The 25,017-nt window shown below is 41.0% G+C and overlaps 1 protein-coding gene across 1 annotated transcript in view; it reads right to left on the reverse strand.

The window, feature by feature from the left end:
- WNK4 (WNK lysine deficient protein kinase 4) overlaps positions 1–25,017 on the reverse strand; it is a 486,906-nt gene that overhangs the window by 71,880 nt on the left and 390,009 nt on the right. The window contains exons 9-13 of the mRNA XM_073608385.1: positions 16,505–16,581; positions 16,232–16,370; positions 12,984–13,100; positions 6,813–6,980; positions 2,406–2,460 (exon numbers count right to left, since the gene is read on the reverse strand). Of these exons, the coding sequence (XP_073464486.1) occupies positions 2,406–2,460; positions 6,813–6,980; positions 12,984–13,100; positions 16,232–16,370; positions 16,505–16,581 (556 nt within the window). The remainder of the gene's footprint in view (positions 1–2,405; positions 2,461–6,812; positions 6,981–12,983; positions 13,101–16,231; positions 16,371–16,504; positions 16,582–25,017) is intronic.

Here is a 25,017-nt window from a genome sequence, read left to right on the forward strand (position 1 = left end):
TCCCCATCCCCCTCTCTTTCTTTCTTTCTTTCTTTCTTTCTTTCCCCATCCCCCTCTCTTTCTTTCTTTCTTTCTTTCTTTCCCCATCCCCCTCTCTTTCTTTCTTTCTTTATTTCTTTCCCCATCCCCCTCTCTTTCTTTCTTTCTTTCTTTCTTTCTTTCCCCATCCCCCTCTCTTTCTTTCTTTCTTTTTTTCTCTTTTTCTCTTTTTCTCTTTTTCTCTTTTTCTCTTTCTTTCTTTCTTTCTTTCTTTCTTTCTTTCTTTCTTTCTTTCTTTCTTTGTTTCTTTCTTTCCCCATCCCCCTCTCTTTCTTTCTTTCTTTCTGCTTGAGGAAAATATATCTTTATTATGCCCACTTACAGTGGGGCCTCATGTCTAAGTTTTGCCTAAGGCCTCACAAAGTCTAGAGCCGCCTCTGAAGACCAACACTAGTATCCATAGGTGCCAATTAGGCTCTGATTATTATTATTATTATACAAGATTTATATAAAGCCAACAGTTTGCGCAGTGCTTTACAACGTTAGGGCAGAGAGTACAGTTACGATACAATTCAATACAGGAGGAATACAGCCTACAATCTAAGATGTTATTGGAAACACATTGTTAGGTTTCTGTTGAAAGCAAATAATGGGGTGGCTGGAGTTTTAAATGAGTCAGTTTTGAAAGGGGATATCTACTGAATGCCTTTCTGAAGTTCAGACACACCCACAATGTATATGGGGTTCATCATTTTAGGATTAGCAGCTTAGGATAGCAGCGTTCATTTAAAATGAAATGACACTTGATGTAAAAAATCATCAGGTTTGAAGGCATACACACGTAGAAAAAATAGTGGCAAGCAGCAACCTCTTAGCTTGTTGAAAAGATTTTGTCTTAAGCTCTATTCCCACCTAGGCGTTTGGAATCGTGGGCGGAATCGCCCGTGATTTCATTTCGTGGCAAAACGTGGAACGCATTTGTGATGCCATTACTTCTTAATGGGACTGCAACCGCAGAGCGATTTTGACATGATGTCACGTGACAATTTGCAGCAAAATCACGCAAACATAATCACGCAAACAAAATTACGAGATGCATGTCCTGCGATTTGGTTTGCACGATTTTGCCATGATTTGTTGCGTGACAATCACGGCAAAATTGGGGTGCCATTAAGAAGTAATGGCATCACATCCACGTTTTTCTACGATTTGGAATTGTGGAATCCCGGGCAACGATTCCGCCCGGGATTCCAAACGCCTAGGTATGAATGGAGCCTTAGTGTCTATAGATGGTCAGATCTATCACTTCTTCATTCATAATGTCCACCATCAAGCCCCGCTGCTTTCTTTTTCCCTAGACTGCCTAGGTTGATAATAATATTGTGCAAGATGGAAAAAAAGGATCTAGACATCAGTTAAGACACTTCTCTACATAACTCTGTGTCTAAAACAAACACTATTATTGCAAGGTATGCTTGCCTTTGTTTGCCTTATTTATCAGGCTGAATATGAGTGTGAAGCCACACTTGAGAACAGTGTTTTTTAAAACCCTCTTTAATAAAGTAAATGGTTTCACATTTGCAACAGCCCTTAAGCCAGGTTCACACTGGTAAGACACGACAGTCGTACAACTGTGGATCCAACTTTGCCCTGCGACTTGAAGTCCGACATCCGTCCGACTTCAGTGAACGGGGATCCGACTTTGATCCCGACAATGCCAGGCACTTTGTGTCTGGTATGAATCTTTAAGGGAAACTCCACGCCAAATTAAAAAAAAAAAAATGGCATGGGTTCCCCCTTCAAGACCATACCAGATCCTTTGATCCAACTTTAGTGATATTCAATGGGATGAAGTAGGATCAAAGTCGGACCAAAGTAGTGCAGGGAGCATTTTCAAAGTCAGACCAGCTTGTGTCGGACCAGTTAAGATGCCTCTCATAGGGAAACATTCATTTGCACAAGTCATGAGCTCCCAAAGCCAGAGCATTTGCCGCACCAGTGTGAACCCAAACACTCCGACATTGGGAGCACGTGTCGCCGATTCCCTATAAGAGCCACTTAACTGGTCCGACACAACTTGGTCTGACTTTGAAAAAGGTTCCTGCACTGTTTTGATCCGACTTTGGTCCTACTTCAGCTTATTGAATATCATTGAAGTCGGATCAAAGTCAGATCCTTGTCCTCACCATCCGACATGGTGATTACAGCAGCAGTAAATGGAATTTATGTCACACTGGGATTGTTTTGATTGGTCAAAGGACAAGTCAGACTATCTCAAAGTCACAGTCGTGTCGTACCAGTGTGAACCTGGCCTAAGCCAGTGATTGTTTTTTCAGCTGCCAATAAAATGAACAATGCTCTTGTCATAGAGAAAGATGCCTGTGCAGATGGAAGACACGAGGGGTCTATTTGGAAACTTTGCTTACCACTGAGAGATGAGCAGGAGAAGGAACGGGATAATTCTTGAAGTTGAAGATCAGTCTGTTCAAATAAATATGTGGTAATGTTAGTTTCATTGGAGCATTGCAACATTCTGTAGTACTAAGAGACCAATTCCACCCACACTTGAAAGCTACTGTTGGGCTGAGACACCTGCCAATTTCTTATATCATTATATACTCAGAACACACAGAAAAGGCCATAACAGAGGTGACTCCAAATAATTTTTACTAAATTATTAAGTAAGTATCACTTAATGGGTAAGTCCACTGTCGTGGAAAAAAAAATAGCAAAAAAATAATTTATATAGCGTATACATTGTAATTGAGTGTTATTAAATCTGCAGCACTGTAATTTTCTGTAAAGTGCAAGACAATTTGGCTACCTGGAGGTGTTTTGTACACAGATGGTGTGCAGAATGCTCCCCAGAAATGTTATTTTCTGCTTGTGTGATTGGCTTAATGATTTTCCCAGAAGTCTGCACTAAGTCTCGGTTCACACTAATGCGTTTTTTGATGCATGTTGCAGAAATGCAGGGAATTTTTTTAACATGGGTTCCTATGGAACATGTTCACATCAATGCATTTTTGTGCATGTGCATTTTTGGAAAGGGTAGGGGACTTTTTTCTCGCAAAATGCATAGTATTGCATGTAATAGACTTCAATGGACCTGCAACCAAAACGCAAGTACTGCATTTTTACAGTTTTTTTACTTCAATTTGCAGTTTTTATTTTTTACACTGTATATAGCTGGTTGCTGAGGAGAGGGCCGGGAAGCTGGCTGCCGCGTCCTTGACAACCGATGCGTCATCAGCTAACAGCTGATATCAAAAATAAGAATTGCCAGCTAATAAAAAATAACTTGAAAAAAAAACAGCATTGGGTACCCCCCTAGGTCCATACCAGGCCCTTGGGTCTAGTATGGATTCGGAGGGGACCCCCAATGCCAAAATTGAAAAACAAAATGGCGTGGGGTCCCCCCAAAATCCATACCAGACCCTTATCCGAGCATGCAGCCTGGCAGGTCAGGAAAGGGAGGGGACTAGCGAGCGCCCCCCCCGAACCATACCAGGCCATATGTCCTCAACCTGGGGGGGTGGGTGCTTTAAGGCAGGGGGGCTCTGCGCCCCCACCCCAAAACACCTTGCCCCCATGTTGATGGGTATAAGGGCCTCTTCCCGACAACCCTTGCCCGGTGGTTGTCAGGGTCTGCGGGCGGGGGGATTATCGGAATCTTGAAGCCCTCTTTAACAATCCCCCTCCCTATGTGAATGGGTATCGGGTACATCGTACCCCTACCCATTCACCAAAAAAAAGTAGTGTAGTGTGACAAAAGACGATAGACAGTTTTTGACAAGTCCTTTATTGAAAATGTCTTCTACTTTCCCCACTTCTTCCTCCTCCGAGCTTCTCCCGCTTCTTCCTCCAGTCTTCTTCTTCTTCCTCCGGTCTTCTCCTTCTCCCGCTTCTTCTTCCGGTCTTCTTCTTTCCCTGTCTTCTTTGTCTGGTGTTCTTCTTCCTCTGCCGCCGCTCCCACCGCCGCTAATAGTGAAAAATTTAAGGGGGGTCTGAATACTTTCTGTCCCCACTGTACTGCAGAGTGCATGAGCATCATGGGAAATGTAGTTCCAAAACACCAGGAGTGCCAAGGTTCGCCATCACTGCCTAGGCTATAAGAAGATTGCCAAGACCCTGAAACTGAGCTGCAGCACGGTGGTGGCCAAGACCATACATCGATTTAACAGGACAGGTTCCACTCAGAACAAGCCTCGCCATGGTCGACCATAAGCCTCGATGGTCGAGCTCACATGCTCAGTATGATATCCAGAGGTTGTCTTTGGGAAATAGAAGTATGAATGCTGCCAGCATTGCTGCAGAGGTTGAAGGGGTGGGGGGGTCAGCCTGTCAGTGCTTAGACCATATGCCGCACACTGCATGAATTTGGTCTGCATGGCTGTCGTCCCAGAAGGAAGCCTCTTCTAAAGATGATACACAAAAAAGCCCGCAAACAGTTTGCTGAATAAAAGCAGACTAAGGACATGGATTACTGGAACCATGTCCTGTGGTGTGAGACCAAGATAAACTTATTTGGTTCAGATGGTGTCAAGCGTATGTGGCAGCAACCAGGTGAGGAGTACAAAGATACGTGTGTCTTGCCTACAGTCAAGCATATTGGTGGGAGTGTCATGGTCTGGGGCTGCATGAGTGCTGCCAGCACTGGGGAGCTACAGTTCATTGAAGGAACCATGAATGCCAACATGTACTGTGCCATACTGAAGCAGAGCATGATCCCCTCCCTTCAGGGACTGGACCGAAGGACAGTATTCAAACATGATAACGACCCCAATCACACCTCCCAGATGACCACTGCCTTGCTAAAGAAGCTGAGGGTAAAGATGATGGACTGGCCAAGTATGTCTTCAGACCTAAACCCTATTGAGCATCTGTGGGGCATCCTCAAATGGAAGGTGGAGGAGCGCAAGGTCTCTAACATCCACCAGCTCCATGATGTTGACATGGAGGAGTGGAAGAGGACTCCAGTGGCAACCTATGAAGCTCTGGTGAACTCCATGTCCAAGAGGGTTAAGGCAGTGCTGGAAAATAATGGCGGCCACACAAAAATGTACACTTTTTGCACAATTTGGACATTTTCACTTAGAGGTGTACTTACTTTTGTTGCCAGCGGTTAAGACATTAAACTGGTTGTAAACCCTGTACAACCACTTTTACCTACAGTTAAGCCTATATTAGGCTTTCCTGTAGGTACTGGAAATACCTCCTAAACCTGTACAGTTTAGGAGATATTTACCATATACGCTTGCACCAATGTCATTGGCGCATGCGCACTATAGAAAGCCGTTTCTAAAGGCCTTGGATTGGTGCTTGTGCAGTGATGTCACGCGACTCCAGCAAGTCAGATTGGCGGAGTCCGCAGCCCCGGAAGGAAGAGGGGTGAAGATGGACACTTCCACACAGCGGGGACAGCGGTGACATTGCGTGCTTCCTTTGCAGGTAAGTGAAACATAATGGGCTAGTATGTGATGCATACTAGCCCATTATGCTTTTACTTTGCAGGGGAAAAAGAGGAAGTAAAACCCATCAGGGTTTACTTCCTCTTTAATGGCCGTGTTGAGTTATTTTGAGGGGACAGCAAATTGACACTTTTATACAAGCTGTACACTCACTACTTTACATTGTATCAAAATGTCATTTCTTTAGTGTTGTCACATGAAAGATATCATAAAATATTTACAAAAATGTGAGGGGTGTACTCACTTTTGTGAGATACTTGTATGTCATATTATTAATTTTATTTAACATATGTATTAATAACTAATTAATAATACGTATTATTGTTATTTCTAGGAATTTGAATAGTAAAATATAAAATAAAATATGGACATTTAAAAGTTGAACTCTAGATGACTACTCTACTTCATATTGCTATTATTTTTTTTTTAAGACAGCCACACGTTTACTGGGGCAAATTTTACAGACTGCCAGACAACTCCAGACATTAGGCTACATTCACACTGGCGAATTGGGCCAGTTGGAGATTCCTGCTGCGGCTCTCAATGACTAGTTGTGGCTGCCAGCCCTGTTTACTATAATGACAGGTCAGCAGCGGTTTCACCTCTTAGCAGCTCTCTTAACAGGCAGCAATTATCTACCATGATCGCTGGCTGTGCAGAAAGCCATGAATAACTGCAGCCACTGGTGACCTGTCATAGTAAATGGGGCGGGCGGCCGCACGTAGCCGCTGAGAGCCACAGCAAGAACTGCCGCTACAATTGGCACCGCAGGTGTGACTGTAGCCTTATGGTCTGCAGGTCCAGACATTCTGCTGTTTTTTTAATGTTAATTACATTGACAAATATCTTAACAACCAATCATATTGTATCACATGTATTTCTATAGTGAAACTTCATTATAGAAATGGACTACGAGCCTCTTTATTTGAACAAGTCTGTACTTGATCTCAGCTGCAGCAGTTATCATTAAAAGCATGCTGTTTTGAAGCTTCTGCCTGGTCCAATCCTTCATCATTTCTACTTCAAGCTAAATGAAGTTGTTGGAAATAGCATCCAAACAATTTTGTTGCTACAAGAAAGCAGTTTATGCTAATTTAGGGAATTAGTAAGTGGGGTTAAGCACCCCAACAGAAAGACATTAGCACTCCAAAAAACAAAGAGATTTGCCATCTTGTTTCTGTTGTAGAGAGCCACCTTATTTACTGTTCTGGCAGCCACAATGGGAATCACAGCAAACTGCCCAACAGAGACACAAACAACAATACAAACTAACAGAGGTTCTGACCTTTCCCTTCTATATTGATAACTGCCCTAATTTGTCTCTATCCTTAATATAGGATCATGAAGATCTATGCTACAAACCTGAAAATTGGGAGGAAACGTGCTTTCCAGGGTAACTAAACCATCTGCCTCATCTTCTCTGTCTCCACTAGCATCTTTCTTTAGCAAAGCCTCCACACGGTGGATGATGTCCTTAATCCTGTTGGTAAAGCTTTCTCTTTCTGACTGCATAATAAACTCACTGTTCACCTGGGGGAAATAAGAATTTTGTCAAACACAACTACTGCATTGCTAAAGAAGGTCAGAAAGACATAGCGTTGTTCAGCGCTACTAAGCAAAAAGTATAGCCTGCATTTATAATGAACACACATGGCTAACTCTGTAAGCATACAGTACATAAATAGTTACATAGTTATAGGTAATATACCGCTCCAGGTGGCAGTCCAAAGAATTCACCTCCCCTGCACTAGGTGGGTGCTGGCTCTGTATGCAAGATACAAGCAAACGAAAAAAAGATCCGGGTAGCCGCACTCCAAGTTGATGTCTTTATTGAATGGAAAGCAGTACAAACAGCATATGGAGTCAAAGATAAAAACTGACGCGTTTCACATCTCTTTACCAATGCTTAGTCAGTAAGATAGTTACATAGTTAGTCTGATCGAAAAAAGACATAAGTTCATCTAGTTCAACCAATAAAAAGGGGGAAAAAATATATAATCCTATTTACACAATCGAACATTCCCTGAATCATCTTTAACTATAAATGTTAGTATCCAGTTGTATCCAGCTAGTAGAGAGTCCAGGTCTTTTTTACAGCAATCTACTGAGCTGGACAGAACCAGCTGTTGAGGGAGTCTATTCTACATTTTCACAGCTCTTACTGTAAAGAAACCTTTCCGTATTTGGAGATTAAGTCTCTTTTCCTCCAGATGTAAAGTGTGACCTCTTGTCCTCTGTGATGACCTTAAAATGAATAGCTCAACACCAAGTTCACTGTATGGACCACTTATGTATTTATACACGTTGATCTAATCCCCCCTAATCTCCTCTTCTCAAGAGAGAATAAATTCTGTTCCTCTAATCTTTCCTCATAACTGAGCTCCCCCATGCCTCTTATCAGTTTGGTTGCTCTTCTTTGCACTTTCTCCAGTTCCCCGATATCCTTTTTTGTGAACTGGTGCCCAAAACTGAACTGCATATTCCAGATGGGTCTTACTAATGATTTGTACAGGGGCAAAATGATATCTCTCTACCTCTCTCTGGATTCCATATCTCTCTTAATAGAAGAAAGGATTTTGCTTGCTTTGGAAACTGTAGCTTGGCATTGCATGCCATTATTAAGTTTATGACTTACCAGAACACCCAGATCCTTCTCCACCATTGATTCCCCCAGTTGTACTTGTATGTATGATGAATGCATATTCTTAGCCCTCAAGTGCATAACTTTACATTTCTCAAGATTAAACCTAATTGGCCACATAGTTTCCCAATTAAATAGTGCATTGAGGTTGGCTTGTAAATTGGGGACATCCTGTAAGGATGATATTCCACTGCATAGCTTGGTGTCATCTGCAAAGACTAAAATGGTACTTTTTAGGGTTGTCCCGATACCACTTTTTTAGGACCGAGTACAAGCACCGATACTTTTTTCAAGTACTCGCCGATACTTTTTTTTTTAAGTCACGTGACAGTGGTTTTTTTTTTTTTTTTTTTTTTTTTTACGACTTCTTTTTTTTTAGGGGGGTGGGGGGGTGGATGGTGTCTGTGTGTTTTTTATTTACATTTTTATTATTTTTTACAATAACATTTTTTTTATTATTTATTGCAATACTTTGTGTGTTTTTTTTTTTTAATCAGCCCTGTTGGGGGGCTTTGGTGAGATATCAGGGGTCTGTGGTCTTAACAGACCCCTGATATCTCCCCCTTGAGACAGAGAAAGAGATCAAGGATAGAGATTTCCTAGTCCCTTTCTCTGTAGCCTCAGCTGCACTGAAAATGAATGGAGAGAAGACAGCGGCTCCTCTCCATTCATAAACTGAGACATCATAATCACAGGAGGTTACAATGTTTCAGTTATGTCAATGGACAGAGTCAGCTGACTCTGTCCATACAAAAAAGGAAGAGTACATGGAGAGGGACAGCAGAACGGAGAGGGACAGAAGCAGAACGGAGGGGGACAGAAGCAGAACGGAGGGGGACAACAGAACGGAGGGGTCAGAAGCAGAACAGAGGGGGACAGAAGCAGAACAGAGCGGGACAGCAGAACAGAGGGGGACAGCAGAACGGAGGGGGACAGAAGCAGAACGGAGGGGGACAGCAGAACGGAGGGGGACAGAAGTAGAACAGAGGGGGACAGCAGAACGGAGGGGGCATGGAGTTAGAATGGAGGGGAACAGCAGAACGGCATGGAGGAGGATGCTGTGACAGTCAGCGGTGATCGTGTGTGGGAGAGTTACAAGCACCGATCACCACTGTATAAATTTCACTAAAGCAGCTGAAAGCCGCTGGGGGAGAAGGTTGTAACTCCCCCACGCACAGATCACTGCTGACTGTCCAGGTAGAGGGTGAAGCATCGGGAGCATTTGGCCAAGTACTAGTACTCGGGCAAATGCTCGGTATTGGTGCCGATACCGATACTAGTATCGGTATCGGGACAACCCTAGTACTTTTAATCCCAGACCCTATATCATTTAAAAATATATTAAAAAGTAAGGGTCCCAACAAACACTGAACCTTGGGGTACACCACTAACAACCCTAGACCATTCAGAGTATGAATCATTGACCACTACTCTCTGAATATGGCCTCTTAGCCAGTTTTCTATCCAATTACAAACTGATTTTTCCAAGTATGTAGACTTTACTTTACACTGCTTTTGCAAAATCCAAGTATATCACGTCCACAGCCACCCTTCTGTATAAGGTTTTACTTACCTCCTAAATCAGATTTGTCTGACAAATTCTGTCTTTCATGAATCCATGCTGTCTGTTGCTTAAAATATTTTTTTTCCAGCAAGAACTCATCTATGTGGTCTTTTATTAAACTCTTCAGTAAAGAGTCCCCCAAAAATGTAGAAACAATGGCTTTGAAATGACAGAGCTTAATTCTTTTAAGATCCATAGATGTATGTCATCTGGTCTGGGTTCTTTTCACCTTTATTCTGTCTAAAAATTTCTGGACAATATACAGGCAGTCCCCGAGTTACAAACATCCAACTTACAAATGACTCATACTTACAAATGAAGGGAGACAACAGGAAGTGAGAGGAAATCTTCCCCTAGGAAGGAAATTCACTCCTGTAAGAGTTATCATGGGAAAGGTGTCTCCGCTGAAGGTTTATGACAAATTTTTGTTTTCACAACCCAAATTTTTCAAAATCCAATTGTTACAGGAACAGAAAGTGGGGTGACATCTTCTGAACGAGGGCACAGACAGCAAAACAAACGTTACAGGGGTGTTAACCTTTCCCTATGCTATGCAAAAAAACGTAAAAATTATTTTTTTTGACTGGAGCTACACTTAAAATGTACCTGATCCAACTTGCATACAAATTCAACATAAGAACAAACCTACAGACCCTATCTTGTTTGTAACATGGGGACTGTACATTTATAGCCATTGAGGATCATTGGTTCTTTGTCAGTACCACCCCGATTTTGGTCATGAGCTCCCCCAGGTATTTAATAGATTTACCTTCTCTTTGTCCCCAGTCACCCACTCTAGATTATTTTGTAAGGGGCCTACATGCTCAGACCTGACCTTAACTTTTCTACTATTAATTTATGTTTGAAGAATTTTTGGGGGTTTGTCCTACTATCTTTTGCAATCTGTTGTTCTGTTTGAATTTTTGTGCCCTTGATTTCCATTTTACATATTCTGTTATATTCTTTGTAACATTTAAACAATAATAGTGTTCCATCATTCTTATGTTTTTTAAAAGCTCTTTTCCTATTATTTATGTTTTTTTTTTTCACTTTGGCCGTGGGCCTACATAGTTTTACTTTTAGCCTTTTAAACTTTTTGACCTTGCCATATATGACAAATGTAATATATTTTGCAGTGTGTTCGCATACAGTCTTTTTGAAGAATTCCCATTTCTGTTCTGTGTTCAATGATGCCAATATTCCCTCCCAGTCTAAGTCTTGGAGAGCAGCCCTCATCCTTGGAAAATTTGCTCTCTTAAGGCCCGTACACACGATCCAAAAATCGGAAGTAAAATTTAGTCCAGCGACCGATCTACCAGTTTTCGGATCGTTAGTATGCTGCTTTCGACAGCCGATTATGGTTTTTCATCAGACAAAAGCTGGATGTGCAGGCTATAAAATTTTTGTCGAATGTGAACTCAACGCCTGATTTTCGTTTAATCAGCATGGTTTTCGTACGAAAAAAATCATAAGTGGATCACTACGCATGCTCAGAAACTAAAGAATACATACAAAAGTCAACACATTTCGTCACTTCTGAAGTTTAATTCTGTCGTACGAGAATTTTCATATGGCGAGTAACCTCTTTACTTTCGACATGAGACTAGCATGCAACAAAAAACGGAAGTTCGGTCATCCGAAAATCTGATCGCGTGTACAAGGCTTTACAGTAAAGTTTTTATCTTTTCAATATGTGCTTGTTGTTTACAGCTAACATTAAATGAAATCATATTGAAGAAATGGATTCTGGACAGCCGCACTCTTATTGTAATGAATAGTCAACGTTCATGTGACAACAGAAGCAGGACAAACAGCTGACGTGTTTCACATCATCATTGTTGCTTAGTCATAGCTATGACTAAGCAACAATGATATTGTGAAATGCGTTTGTCCTGCTTTTGTTGTCACATAAACATTGACTATTCATTACAATAAAGGCTTTTATCAGAGTGCGGATGTCCAGAATCCATTTCTTCAATATTGCTCGTGCTGAGCCTGCACCTGGCTTCCACTTTGAGGAGGGCGTGTTCTTCAGTACACCACCTGAATAAATGAAATCATGTTATGGTCACTGCTACCCAGATGTTCTTTTATATGAACATTAGTAATAAGCTCTGCATGGTCTGAGAACACCAGGTCCAGTGGAGCATCATTCCTAGTCAGGGCCTCTATGAATTGTACCATAAAATTGTCTTGTAATAGGGTTATAGATTTTTGCCCTTTAACTGTTCATGCAGTGCCATTACTCCGGTCAATTACTCCGGTAGTTAAAATCCCCCATTATTAACACTGTCCCAGCCCTTGCAGCCCTTTCTATCTGTGAAATGAGTCTCCACCTCCTCATTAACCCTGGGTGGCCTAAAACAAACTCCAGTGATTTCCTTTGTAGTACACACATTCATGTGCAGTTTCACCCATAACGCTTCAGACTCCATCAACTAGGTTCTCTTTCACACTCCCTTTGAAATCACTTCTCAACGAGAGACAAACACCACAACCTTTCCCTTTTACCCTGTCTCTCTGAAAGAGAGCATATCCAGGAATATTAATAGCCCAGTCATGTGAATAATGAAGCCAAGATTCAGCCATACCAATTAAATCATAGTTCTCTTCATGCACCAAAGCTTCCAACTTACATATTTTGCTTGGCAGACTTCTGGCATCGTGAACAAACACATAGTTACAATCCTTACAAAAAGTTTAATTTGAATACATTAGCACACATTGATATGAATGAGCACATTATGCAGATCTTTTAAACATATCCTCCACAGCTCCGACATTTCTAGGTGTCTCTGATTTGCTGTGTACACCAGGAACCCTAATGGAGGAGAGTATGCATATATCATGCAGGAATTGTGGTGTAGGAGGAGAAACCAAAGGGATCCTCCCTGCCCCCAAACAACCAATGCCCCCCCCCCCCGCCCCATCCCCATCCTAAGTGCCAATTAGGGTATTGGTGACAGTAGCAGAGAGATAGCAACCTGTACTATATCTATGCTTTTGAAAACCTGCACTGTCTCTTTACAGAGCTACCACAGCATGACAGCAGTGCAAACTTGCAGGCTTATTTAATAAGACACTAAAAAAAAGCAAAGGTGATGTGCATAATCTCATAACAATAAACCAAATTCCTCGGTTACTTAAGCTGATCCAAGAAAGGTGAATTCTGGCTGATTACTTTGGGTTACCGTACTTTGCTCTCTGCCTTACGGGATAAGCTTAATAACAATCATATTTGCATAACATAATGAGTGCAAGCTAGAATATTTTCACATGCCTCATTTCAAATCAGTTTTCACCAAAAATATCACAATGCACCACTTACCATGACTGCTGCAATATCCTCTGGGTTGTCTCCATCTAGATCGAACTTGAATGTAACCATCTTTCCATTGTAGGTTTGCAGCTGACACTCTACAACTCGATCACTCTTATCTGAGATCTATACAAAAAGAAGATCAAAACAATTATTGTTATCAATAAAAGAAAAAGTTTACTGTAGCATAATTTAAGGTTTTTACATTCAAAACAGTTTCCATTGGAGGCACAAATGACGTTGTTATGTGTGTAATTTCGCTATAAAATGTTAGTTGCATTTACAAGCTGAATTGATATGAGAAAAGCATATGAAAGAATATGAAACCATTGCAGTTGGGTTTTTTATTAGTTTTAAAATCCTGGAGATGACATTTTTTTAAAATATTGTGAAATCTAGTACTAAGCCACCAAATAGAAAATGTTGGTTATGCTGCTCATAAAATAGATGCTTCAATAATTTTTTATTCACTCCTCTTATTTAGCATGGCAGAAAGATTCCCAAAATTATACTCTGAGCTTGTTATATTTTCTGCTATCAATATGCATATCAAACTAAACTAATGGAAACATTTATCATTAGCTTCCCTGGAGTCTGGGATGCTTACATAACCTATAGCACCTATATAGTATAATAGTATATTCTTGTTTCAGGAGCCACCTGAACAAACTCAGCAGTATTAAGATGCAGAGCATCAGCATATGAACCTCCAGTGGGAGTGTTTCACAGAAAAGCACAAATTATAATGTATGGACCAGTGAACAAATGCAAGTAATCAAGTTTATTTATAATTTGCACATATATGCAGCTTGAATAGTAGAATAGCAGCAAAGGCAATGGAGACACTGTACATAAGAACCAAATGTATGTGCAAACAGAGCATTCCTAAACTGCATGACCTTGATAGATGTTGCATATTATCCTTGGGTTAGAGTATTAAAGCAGTGAAGTAGACCTGTGGAGATGCAATGTCTATAAAAATACTGCTCTCACTACCCCCAACTTCCTTAGCTTCAGGCACTGACACGGACAAGTGCAACTTTTGCAAAATACATCAGGGTGGTGAGTTGGCTGGAGGGGACACATGAAGAGAGGATGGGATACAAAAAGCCAAAACAAGCTGGACTGCAAAATTCATGGAATGCAATGATGATGATGGAAAATAACTGAGAAAAGTTTTTCAATCAAGAACTTTGATACATTTACCCAGTGGATGTTAAAAAGAAACATATACACATTAGTTCAGAATGCCACTATTAAGCAATGAAAAATATAGACTTGAGAGTTGGAAAAAATCAGTTAAAAAAATTAGACAGCATAATACTATTGTGTTCAAAGTAATATGGCCTAAATTAACAGTGTTTTAATGTAGGTAATGATTTGCTATAATGACGTTAATGTTTTTATCTAGAAATATATTCTGTAGGTACTGTACCCAACGCTGTATCCTGGCCTAGGCCGACAAGGCCCAGGCCTAGGGCAGCACTTTGTGGGGGGCAGCACGGAAAGAGTCCACGCCAGCTTGCGCTGTTAGTGTAGCGCCAGTCTTATGGGGCGGACTGGGCTGAGAGGCAAATAAGTCTAGCTCCCCCATAAAGCGGCCGCACTGTTTTTGTTATGCGGGCGGCTGGCATTCTGCAACTGTGGGGGGGCACCACTTCTAATTTTGACTATCCTATCATCCTGGACCACAAACCTTTCTCACTGTGCTATTTGTTTTCTGCTGCACCATTGGCATGGTTATATCTTCTTAGTCCTCTCCATAAAATTATCTGAAATTTGTGCTTAAATTAGAACCATAGGCAACACTTTTTTTTCATTTTGGATAGAATAAGGGAGGGTTATAGCCCCGTCAAATTATTTTTTACCATCCCTGTCCCACTGCAGAGATAGCCCTTCACTTCCTGCCCCATAGCCAAACAGGAAGTGAGAGGAAATCTATGCAAATTAAGGGAATCCATTGCCCCCCCAGGCCCTCAGAACTAGTGTCCCCACTTGAAAATTTTAGGGCAGGTCTTAAACAGCAAGGGGTGGGGCCTTGACAGGAAGGGGTTGGTCATATTTAAATTAGGGGGTGCGTGAGTTTAGTCAGGCCTGGGGCAGCACAATACCTAAATACACTACTGACTGTACCTATAAGGTAATGAAAAGCATTCCATAGCAGCTCATTATAAACATTTTAATTAGCTAATTTAAAATCATGTTGGGAAAAAATATTTTTTCCAAATAAGGACTCGAGAAACTAAAACATTCTACAATGTATTTATTTTTTTGCAAATTGAGTGCATTAGTAACACTTTCCTTTGTTTTAAATACCATCTATACACATTATTTTGTGAAGGCTTCAATCCAGTGAATTTGGAAGAAAACCTTACATTTTACCAGAACCTGTATAGTAAGGGTGTGTAGTGTTGAATTGAGTTTTGGAAAATCACAGGTTCAACAAGAGAAAACAATAGATTCTTCCACCCATGCTAAAAAGTGGATGGGGGAGTCTCCTCTGCCAGCTATTGCTTGCAGGGCTGCCTGAGTACCCAAACAGTGACTGTAGAAGTATGTTGATCAGGGTGGTCCTAACCACTCCAATTGTTCAAAGTTTGATCAATTCAGCAGGATCTAGTGCTGAATGTTCTTCAGCACTATCATGTATCCTGGCTGGACTTGCTGTCCTTGATTTTTCTTCATTGCCTGTCAGTTCCTAACTGGTCTTGGATCACTTGTCATAACTTTCAGGTGGACTTGGTATGACACCTTCTCTGTTGATAATATGGCCATGGCATTTCCCCATCTGTTACATATTGGACTGTTTTCAGGCAAGAACAAGCAGTGCAACCCAAGGCACTGAAAAATTAAAACTTAAGTTTGTTACTTAACAGTATACAGTTTTTGACAGTGAACAGAATTCTGCACATCTCACACACATTGTCCAAGAAAAATCGTCACAGGTAGCAAAGGACTGTGGCTGTACAGAGAGGTTTAGGAAACTCCTGGGGCTAAGGAAGTTGACAGCAGCACAGCAGAAATCCCGGACTGTGCTTTGCACCATTACTGAATGATAACTTTATGTAAGAGTTTTATTCTCTGTTGTGACTAGACAGTATGTTGTCAGGCAGTCATACAATGTAATTATTACCAGTTTCAATGAATGTGACTACTGAAAAAAACAAATTACCTTAATGCTGTTAGATTTTTACTCTTCTCTATATACAATGCACTTCTCCTGTTTGTAAAATGAACCCAATCAGGTAAAAACTTACGTTGATAATACGAAGCCTGGATCTTGCTTTACGTCTGAGAAGTTTGCCAGGTGTCTTCTTTACAGGCGAATTAGCACCACGCTCTCCTGCTGATTGGCCTTCACAACCATCACTCAGCCCTGAGGTCTCTGATGCATAACTGGAAGGATGAGAATTATGCTAAATTTTCTAAATATTAACATTATACTTAAAATGAGATGAAAGAAATATTACAATTAAACACATTATAACAGACAATCTGCACAGATCACAGATTTTTTTTTTCCACCTCACCTGTCCACAGGAGAGGCGATGTCACTGGGAATTCCAAGAGGAAGTGTGCAGTCCGTGTTCACACTGATAGCAATACTCTTAAGAGACAAGACCATATACTGAATTACTGACCGTTTCTCTTACTGCAAATAACCTTTACATACAATTTTATTTTCTCAGTTTGAATAACATCTGATGGAAATTTGGTTCCTTGCTAAACAGGCCCTTGTTAGTGTTTAATGTTTTGTCTACTCAAAATGGGCACAATTACCCTTAAAGATAATATTTAAAAGTGACAAATAGTACACAAATATTTTAAATGAAGTTAAAAATACCAATATGTAATCAAACATTTAAACTAGAAGTAAAAATCTACTATAAAAAAGAATCACACTTTGTGATGTCTATGACCAGTTTGATTTAAACAGAAATATGTGTATGAATGTTTTACAAACCCTGTTTCTTGTTTCCTATACATTTACTTAGAGATATACTTATTTTTAATATATACATGGTGAAGCCATAATTGTCTATTACATATGCAGACTCTGTTTCATGCTACAAAGTACTACACAATAGTTATTCCTACCGATGCCCATAGTTTGAGACTTGGTGGACAATGCCTGTGTGGTGTCTGCCAAAAGAGATTAAAATATTTTCAAATGTGTGCCCTAGAAGATATACTCTGCTAGGTATCTCCCAAATTTTTACCTTTCTTCCGAATAATAAAACAAAAGGAAAGATATTTTATAAATTATCAATTTCAACATTTGGAATGGCTCAATCCACACACGAGTGTCACACCAAGCAACAGAATGGGGGAAGATTGCAGAGAAGATATACTCTGCTAGGTATCTCCCAATTTTTTACCTTTCTTCTGAATAATAAAATGAGAGGAAAGATATCTTCTAAATTATCAATTTCAACATTTGGAATGGCTCAATCCACACATGAGTGTCACACCAAGCAACAGAATGGGGGAAGATTGCATATTAATATATATATTGGATAAATGGGGAATACTCAGAATGTTCAGGGGTGGCTAGTGGGGTCCCTCAGGGTTCTGTGCTGGGACCAATCCTATTTAATTTGTTCATAAACGACCTTGAGGATGGGGTAAACAGTTCCAGCTCTGTATTTGCGGACAATACTAAGCTAATCAGGGCAATAACTTCTCCGCAGGATGTGGAAACCTTGCAAGAAGATCTGAACAAATTAATGGGGTGGGCAACTACATGGAAAATTAGGTTTCAATGTAGAAAAATGTAAATAAGTGCATTTGGGTGGCAAAAATATGAATGCAATCTATACACTAGGGGGAGAACTTCTGGGGGAATATAGAATGGAAAAGGACCTGGGCGTCCTAGTAGATGATAGGCTCAGCTGCTGCTAACAAAGCAAACAAAATATTGGCATGCATTAAAAATGGATTAACCCCGGGGATAAAGCGATAATTCTCCTGCTCTACAGAACTCTGGTCCGGCAGCACCTGGAGTATGCTGTCCAGTTCTGGACACCAGTCCTCGGGAAGGATGTACTGGAATTGGAGCGAGTTCAAAGAAGGGCAATAAAGCTAATAAAGGATCTGGAGGATATTAGTTATGAAGAAAGGTTGTGAGCACTGAATTTATTCTCTCTGGAGAAGAGACGCTTGAGAGGGGATATGTTTTCAATTTACAAATACTGTACTGGTGACCCCACAATAGGGATAAAACTTTTTCGTGGAAGGGAGTTTAACAAGACACGTGGCCACTTATTAAAATTAGAAGAAAAGAGGTTTAACTTTAAACTACGTTACAGAGTTACATAGTTAGTCAGGTTGAAAAAAGACAGAAGTCCATCCAGTTCAACCTTAAAAACAATAAATAAATAAAATAAAAATATCGTACAATCCAATATACCCAATTTTATACCCTAAGTTGATCCAGAGGAAGGCAAAAAACCCCAGCAGAGCATGCTCCAATTTGTTACAGCAGGGGAAAAAATTCCTTCCTGATCCCCCAAGAGGCAATCGGATTTTCCCTGGATCAACTTTACCTATAAATGTTAGTACCCAGTTATATTATGTACATTTAGGAAAGTATCCAGGCCTTTCTTAAAGCAACCTACTGAGCTGGCCAGAACCACCTCTGGAGGAAGTCTATTCCACATTTTCACAGCTCTTACTGTGAAGAAACCTTTGCTTATTTGAAGATGAAATCTCTTTTCCTCTAGATGTAAAGAGTGCCCCCGTGTCCTCTGGGTTGACCATAAAGAGAATAACTCAACACCAAGTTCACGATATGGACCCCTTATATATTTGAACATGTTGATCATATCCCCCCTTATTCTCCTCTTCTCAAGAGTGAATAAATTCAGTTCCTCTAATCTTTCCTCATAGCTGAGCTCCTCCATGCCTCTTATCAGTTTGGTTGCCCTTCTCTGTACTTTCTCCAGTTCCCCAATATCCTTTTTGAGAACTGGTGCCCAAAACTGAACTGCATATTCCAGATGAGGTCTTACTAATGATTTGAACAGGGACAAAATTATATCTCTCTCTCTCTGGAGTCCATACCTCTCTTAATACAAGAAAGGACTTTGCTCACTTTGGAAACCGCAGCTTGGCACTGCATGCTATTATTGAGCTTATGATCTACCAAAACCCCCAGATCCTTCTCCACCACGGATTCCCCCACTTGTACTCCCCCTAGTATGTATGATGCATGCATATTCTTAGCCCCCAAGTGCATAACTTTATATTTCTCAACATAAAAACCTCATCTGCCACATAGTCGCCCAATTAGACAGTGCATTGAGGTCGGCTTGTAAATTGGAGACATCCTGTAAGGACGTTATTCCACTGCATAGCTTGGTGTCATCTGCAAAGACAGAAATGTTACTTTTGATCCCAGACCCAATAACATTTATAAAGATATTAAAAGTAAGGGTCCCAGCACTGAACCTTGGGGTACACCACTGATAACCTTAGACCTTTCAGAGTAAGAATCATTAACCACTACTTTCTGAATTCTGTCTTTTAGCTAGTTTTCTATCCATTTACAAACTGATATTTCCAAGCCTGTAGACTTTACCTTACACATGAGCCGCATGTGGGGAACTGTGTCGAACGCTTTCGCAAAATCCAAGCATACCACGTCCACAGCCACCCCTCTGTCCAAGGTTTTACCTCTTCTTAAAAAGAAATCAGGTTTGTCTGACAACTTCTGTCTTTCATGAATCCATGCTGTCCGTTGCTTAAAATGTTTTTTTCCAGCAAGAACTCGTCTATGTGGTCTTTTATTAAACGCTCCAATATCTTCCCGACTATAGAAGTTAAACTAACAGGTCTACAATTATTTGGTAAAGACTTTGATCCCTTTTTAAATATAGGCACCACGTTCGCCCTGCGCCAATCCAGTGGTACTATTCCCCTTCATTAATGAGTCCCTAAAAATTAGATACAATGGCTCTGAAATTACAGAGCTCAATTCTTTTAGGATCCGTGGGTGGATGCCATCAGGTCCAGGTGCTTTATCCACCTTTATTCTGTCTAAATATTTCTGGACCATATCACTTTTGAGCCATTGTGGATTATTCGAGATGTCACTACCACCCCCATTATGGACATGAGCTTCCCCATGCTCTTTTGTATACACAGAGCTGAAGAAAATATTTAATAAATTTGTCTTCTCTTTGTCCCCAGTCTAGATTATTTTGTAAAGGGCCTACATGCTCAGACCTGACCTTTTTACTATTAATATATTTGAAGAATTTTTTGCGGTTTGTCCTACTATCTTTTGCAATCTGTCATTCATTTTGAATTTTTGCATCCTTGATTTCCTTTTTACATATTCTGTTAAATTCTTTGTAACATTTAAACGACACTAGTGTTCCTTTATTTTTATATTTTTTAAAAGCTCTTTTCTTATTGCTTATAGCTTTTTAAACTTTGGCCGTGAGCCACATAGGTTTTGTTTTTAGCCTTTTAAACATATTGCCCATGGGAATATACTTTGCAGTGATGTTCTAAACAGTCTTTTTGAAGAATTCCCATTTCTGTTCTGTGTTTATCAATGCAAATATTCCCTCCCAGTCTAAATCCTGGAGAGCAGCCCTCATCCTTGGAAAATTTGCTCTTTTGAAGTTAAGTGTTTTTATCTTTCCCGTATGTATTTCTTGTTTACAGCTAACATCAAATGAAATCATGTTATGATCACTGCTACCCAGGTGTTCCTTTATCTGGACATTAGTAATAAGCTCTGCATGGTTTGAGATTACCAGGTCCAACAGAGCTTCATTCCTAGTTGGGGCCTCAATAAACTGGACCATAAAATTGTCCTGTAATAAGTTTATACATTTTTGCCCTTTAACTGTCCCAGAAGTGCCATTACTCCAGTCAATTTCTGGGTAGTTAAAATCCCCCATTATTATCATTGTCCCAGCCCTTGCAGCCCTTTCCAAGGAGTTAAGTCTCCACCTCCTCACTAACATTGGGTGGTCTATATCAAACTCCAATGATTAACTTTGAACTACGCCCATCTATATGCAGTTCCACCCATAATGCTTCCGACTCATCACACTCTCCATCAACCAGGTCCTCTTTCACACTTGCTTTGAGATCACTTTTCACATAGAGACAGACCCCGCCACCTTTCCTTTTTACCCTGTCTCTCCGAAAGAGTGCATAGCCAGTAATATTAATAGCCCAGTCATGTGAGGATTGAAGCCAAGTTTCAGCAATACCGATTACATCATAGCTCTCCTCATGCACCAGAGCTTCCAACTCACCTATTTTGCTTGGCAGACTCCTGGCATTGGTGTACAAACACTTTAATGCATTATTACATTTTGCTCTGGTGTTTTTCATATCATTTTTAGTAGTACAAATGGCACTATAGTTTCCAATGGCTGTTTGCAACATGGGAAATTTATTGTCACCTGCCATAACCCTCCCCCATCTATCCCCATTCCACCTTCTATTAATGTCTGACCCCTAACTGACCTGTCTGCCCGATGTAATTCTAGTTCACCCTCCTCCCTCAATCCTAGTTTAAATACTCCTCCAGCCTTCCCATAAACCTCTCCCCCAGCACAGCAGACCCCCTTTTATTCAAGTGCAAACCGTCTTTAGCATATAGGTTGCACCCCAATGAAAAGTCAGTCCAGTGCTCTAGAAACCCAAATCCCTCCTCCCTACACCAGGTCTTTAGCCATGTATTCAGCTCTCTAATCACCCCCTGCCTTTCCTGTGTTGTGCATGGCACAGGCAATATTTCAGAGAATATCACCTTGGAGGTCCTTCCCTTCAACTTGCAGCCTAGTTCTCTAGAACGTAGAGGGTTCTTTACTGTATGAGCGGCAAGAATGTGGAATTCCCTTCCACAGGCGGTGGTCTCAGCGGGGGGGCATTGATAGTTTCAAAAAACAATTAGATAAGCACCTGATCGAGCACAACATACAGGGATATACAATGTAATACTGACATAGAATTACACACATAGGTTGAACTTGATGGACTTGTGTCTTTTTTCAACCTCACCTACTATGTAACTATGTAACCCCATTTGTGTTCATGTCAATCAATTTTATTGTAAGTCAGATATGACTGATCATAAGCAATACACTATGTAGCTGAGATTTTAATTTTGACAACTACTAATCAGTGATTGCAGTAAAATATAGATCTCTGTAAATAATGTGCAAAACTGTTTATTTAATAAGGGTTGTATGTTTTTATATGTGACTAAATTCTTGTAAAACCCATGCTATCAATAATAGACAGGTAGATTTTAAAGAAGCTGGTCAGCCTGGACGCCTCAGTGAGGGTGCATTTAAGGGAGAGATGGCGAGGACACATGTAGGAGGGTTGTCTTTGCGACATGTGCGACAGAGCATTGGAGAATTCAGCAGAGGGAAACACACTGGCTTAAAGTCGACACTTGGTAAGCATGCCTAGCAGTGGCGGCTGGTGCTGCATATTTTGGGGGGCGACAAACAAGACACCTGTTGCCACCTCCCCGGTCGGTCAGTTGGTCTGGTCGGTCGGTCCCTCACTTGTCCCGCACTTACTCCATCTGGCAGCTTTGGCTCCTTCCTGTGTCTCCTCCTCCATGACGGCAGCTTTTGTCCTCAGCCACTTCGCTCCTCCTTCCCTCGGCGGCTTCTCTCCTCCTTCCCGTGGCGGCCAATTGGGTCTTAAGACCCGCTTTCTGATTGGCTGGGAAGAGAATCAGGAAGACAATAGCAACTATTAATTCGCTATTGTCACGCAGCTGGGTGGGCCTGGGCCGCAATGCTCTGGGCCCCGAGCCCACCCTTTTTTTGAAGCCTCCGGCTCAAGCTTTAATCGTGTACTTAAAAAAAAAAAACACCCCATTGAAATCCATGTGTCCGGCGCCCTGCATGTAGATTAGGGTCCCGGCGCATGAATTGGGGCAACGCCCCTGTGCCCCTAATAGACGGACCGCCACTGATACCTAGGTCGGGGAAGAAGCAGTGATAATGACAGGTAGTGTTCTGCAGATACCAACTAACTCTAAGATGACCTATGTATTTCTCTTTGCTACCCTAGAGGAAGGATTCCCCAATAAAGGACAATGAAGACAGCGATATCCAATATGGATGAATTTTCTGTACGGTTACTGATTGAGATCAATTAGCAGTACATATACATATGAAAGCCTCTATACCTATGTAGATTATACCAAGAAAAAGTATATTTAACTCAGTTTACTTAGACCCCTTTCACACTGGAGCTGCAACCACGTTATCGCTAAAGTGCCGCTCGTTTTATCGGCACTTTAGCGCTTTTTAAGCAGCGCTTTTCGGCCACTAGCGGGGAGCTTTTAACACCAAAAAAGGGGTTTAAAACTCCTGTGTTGCAATTGCAATGGGCAGGGTGTTTTGGGAGCGCTGTATACCGCGCTCCCAAACTGCCCCAAAGATGCTGCTTGCAGGACTTTTCCGAACATCCCGCAAGCGCACCGCCCAGGTGTGAAAGCATCCATTGTAATGAATGGGAGGCAATTTACAGGCGCTTTACAAGCACTATTAGCTAGCGCTAAAATGTCTGAAAACTGCCTCAGTGTGAAAGGGGTCTTAGAGGTAAGAGTTAAGAATAGCAATCCTATGCAGTCAGTTTAACCCTTGTACTTCACTCATGTACAAATAGATGCTGAATTTTGCTGTTTAGCTAATGTGGCTATATCATGATCATATATTAATCTTTATTAATCTTAAGGACATTCCCCTAAACTGAGGTGAGTTATACATTACCACCAGCTTTATCCCCAATTTACCATTATAACTAAAGTAAGTAGAAATTACCAGCAATGGATGTCTTTTCAGTGAATACTTAGGTTTAAATACATTTAAGGACAGGATGTTACTGTTGATCACCTCACTCCATCATCCCTATGTGCTCCCCCATCTTGACAAACTTGAAATAAAAACCTGTAATATCTCAACCAACCCTGTGGTAGCACATATCTATGGAACTTCACTCACCATACAAACATGATTTAGCAAAAAAGATTTATTGGTGTCAAGATTAAGAAAAAGACATTAAAAACATCATACATACATTAGCATTGAAGCTATAAAAACAAAAGGACCATCTCTAGACAGGTAGTGCAATTCCACCCAAGTTGCAGGAGTTGTAAAAATGAAGCTATAAAAACAAAAGGACCATCTCTAGACAGGTAGTGCAATTCCACCCAAGTTGCAGGAGTTGTAAAAATGCTGTAATACAGCTGGGATGATATCCCCAGGTCTAAATGACCTACGAAGAGTGACCCAAGTGATAAATCAAGGTTGAATTGATATTCAAAAAGGGAGGATGAATGAAGTCAAACCACAAAAGTGGAAGCTATGAGATGATATCAATGGTTCTCCAGATCTGCATTGGAAAAACTGTGGACAAGTAGATGATTGTATTAGAGTGGAAGGTAGCTGTGAAGAAATGGGGGAGCATTACTGGGTAACAGTGGTCAAGACGAGGTGTGCAAGTGGAATGGTGATGAATATAAGTATCCAATAAAGTGATGTATGGCTCACTGGAACCATAAGAACATCCTCCTTGACCTCCCTCTCACTGACCTTGAACAGTCCTCCTTGACCTCCCTCTCACTGTACCAATCAGAGTCCCTATAAAGACTCGCTCTCACACCCCAAATAGAACAGAAAAGTGAAGAGGTAATCCTTTCCAGAAAGTAATAGTCCTTTCCCAAGAATGGTAAATGTATTCATTCTTATCAGCTTGTGATCAAGTCCACAGGTCCAGGATCCCAGGGTAAGTTCCTCCCTTGTCTTTGAAAACATCAGTCTTTCAAAGTATGTAAAACCATATATGGGTCAAAAGCATGTAGTCCAGAGATGGGCCGTGCTGGCCTGACCGGTTTTACCGATCCCTGTTGGCTGCGTCAGAGGCTGGTTTCCAATGCGATCCCCTCACCCTATGGAGTATCCAGGCTTTAAATGGACGCCAACATGTGTCCATATGTGTCACTTCCTGCTTCCTGTTTGCATATCACATCCCTCCACATACATCATAACAG

This window comes from Aquarana catesbeiana, linkage group LG12, assembly GCF_042186555.1.
Source record: "Aquarana catesbeiana isolate 2022-GZ linkage group LG12, ASM4218655v1, whole genome shotgun sequence".
Lineage (NCBI taxonomy): Eukaryota > Metazoa > Chordata > Amphibia > Anura > Ranidae > Aquarana > Aquarana catesbeiana.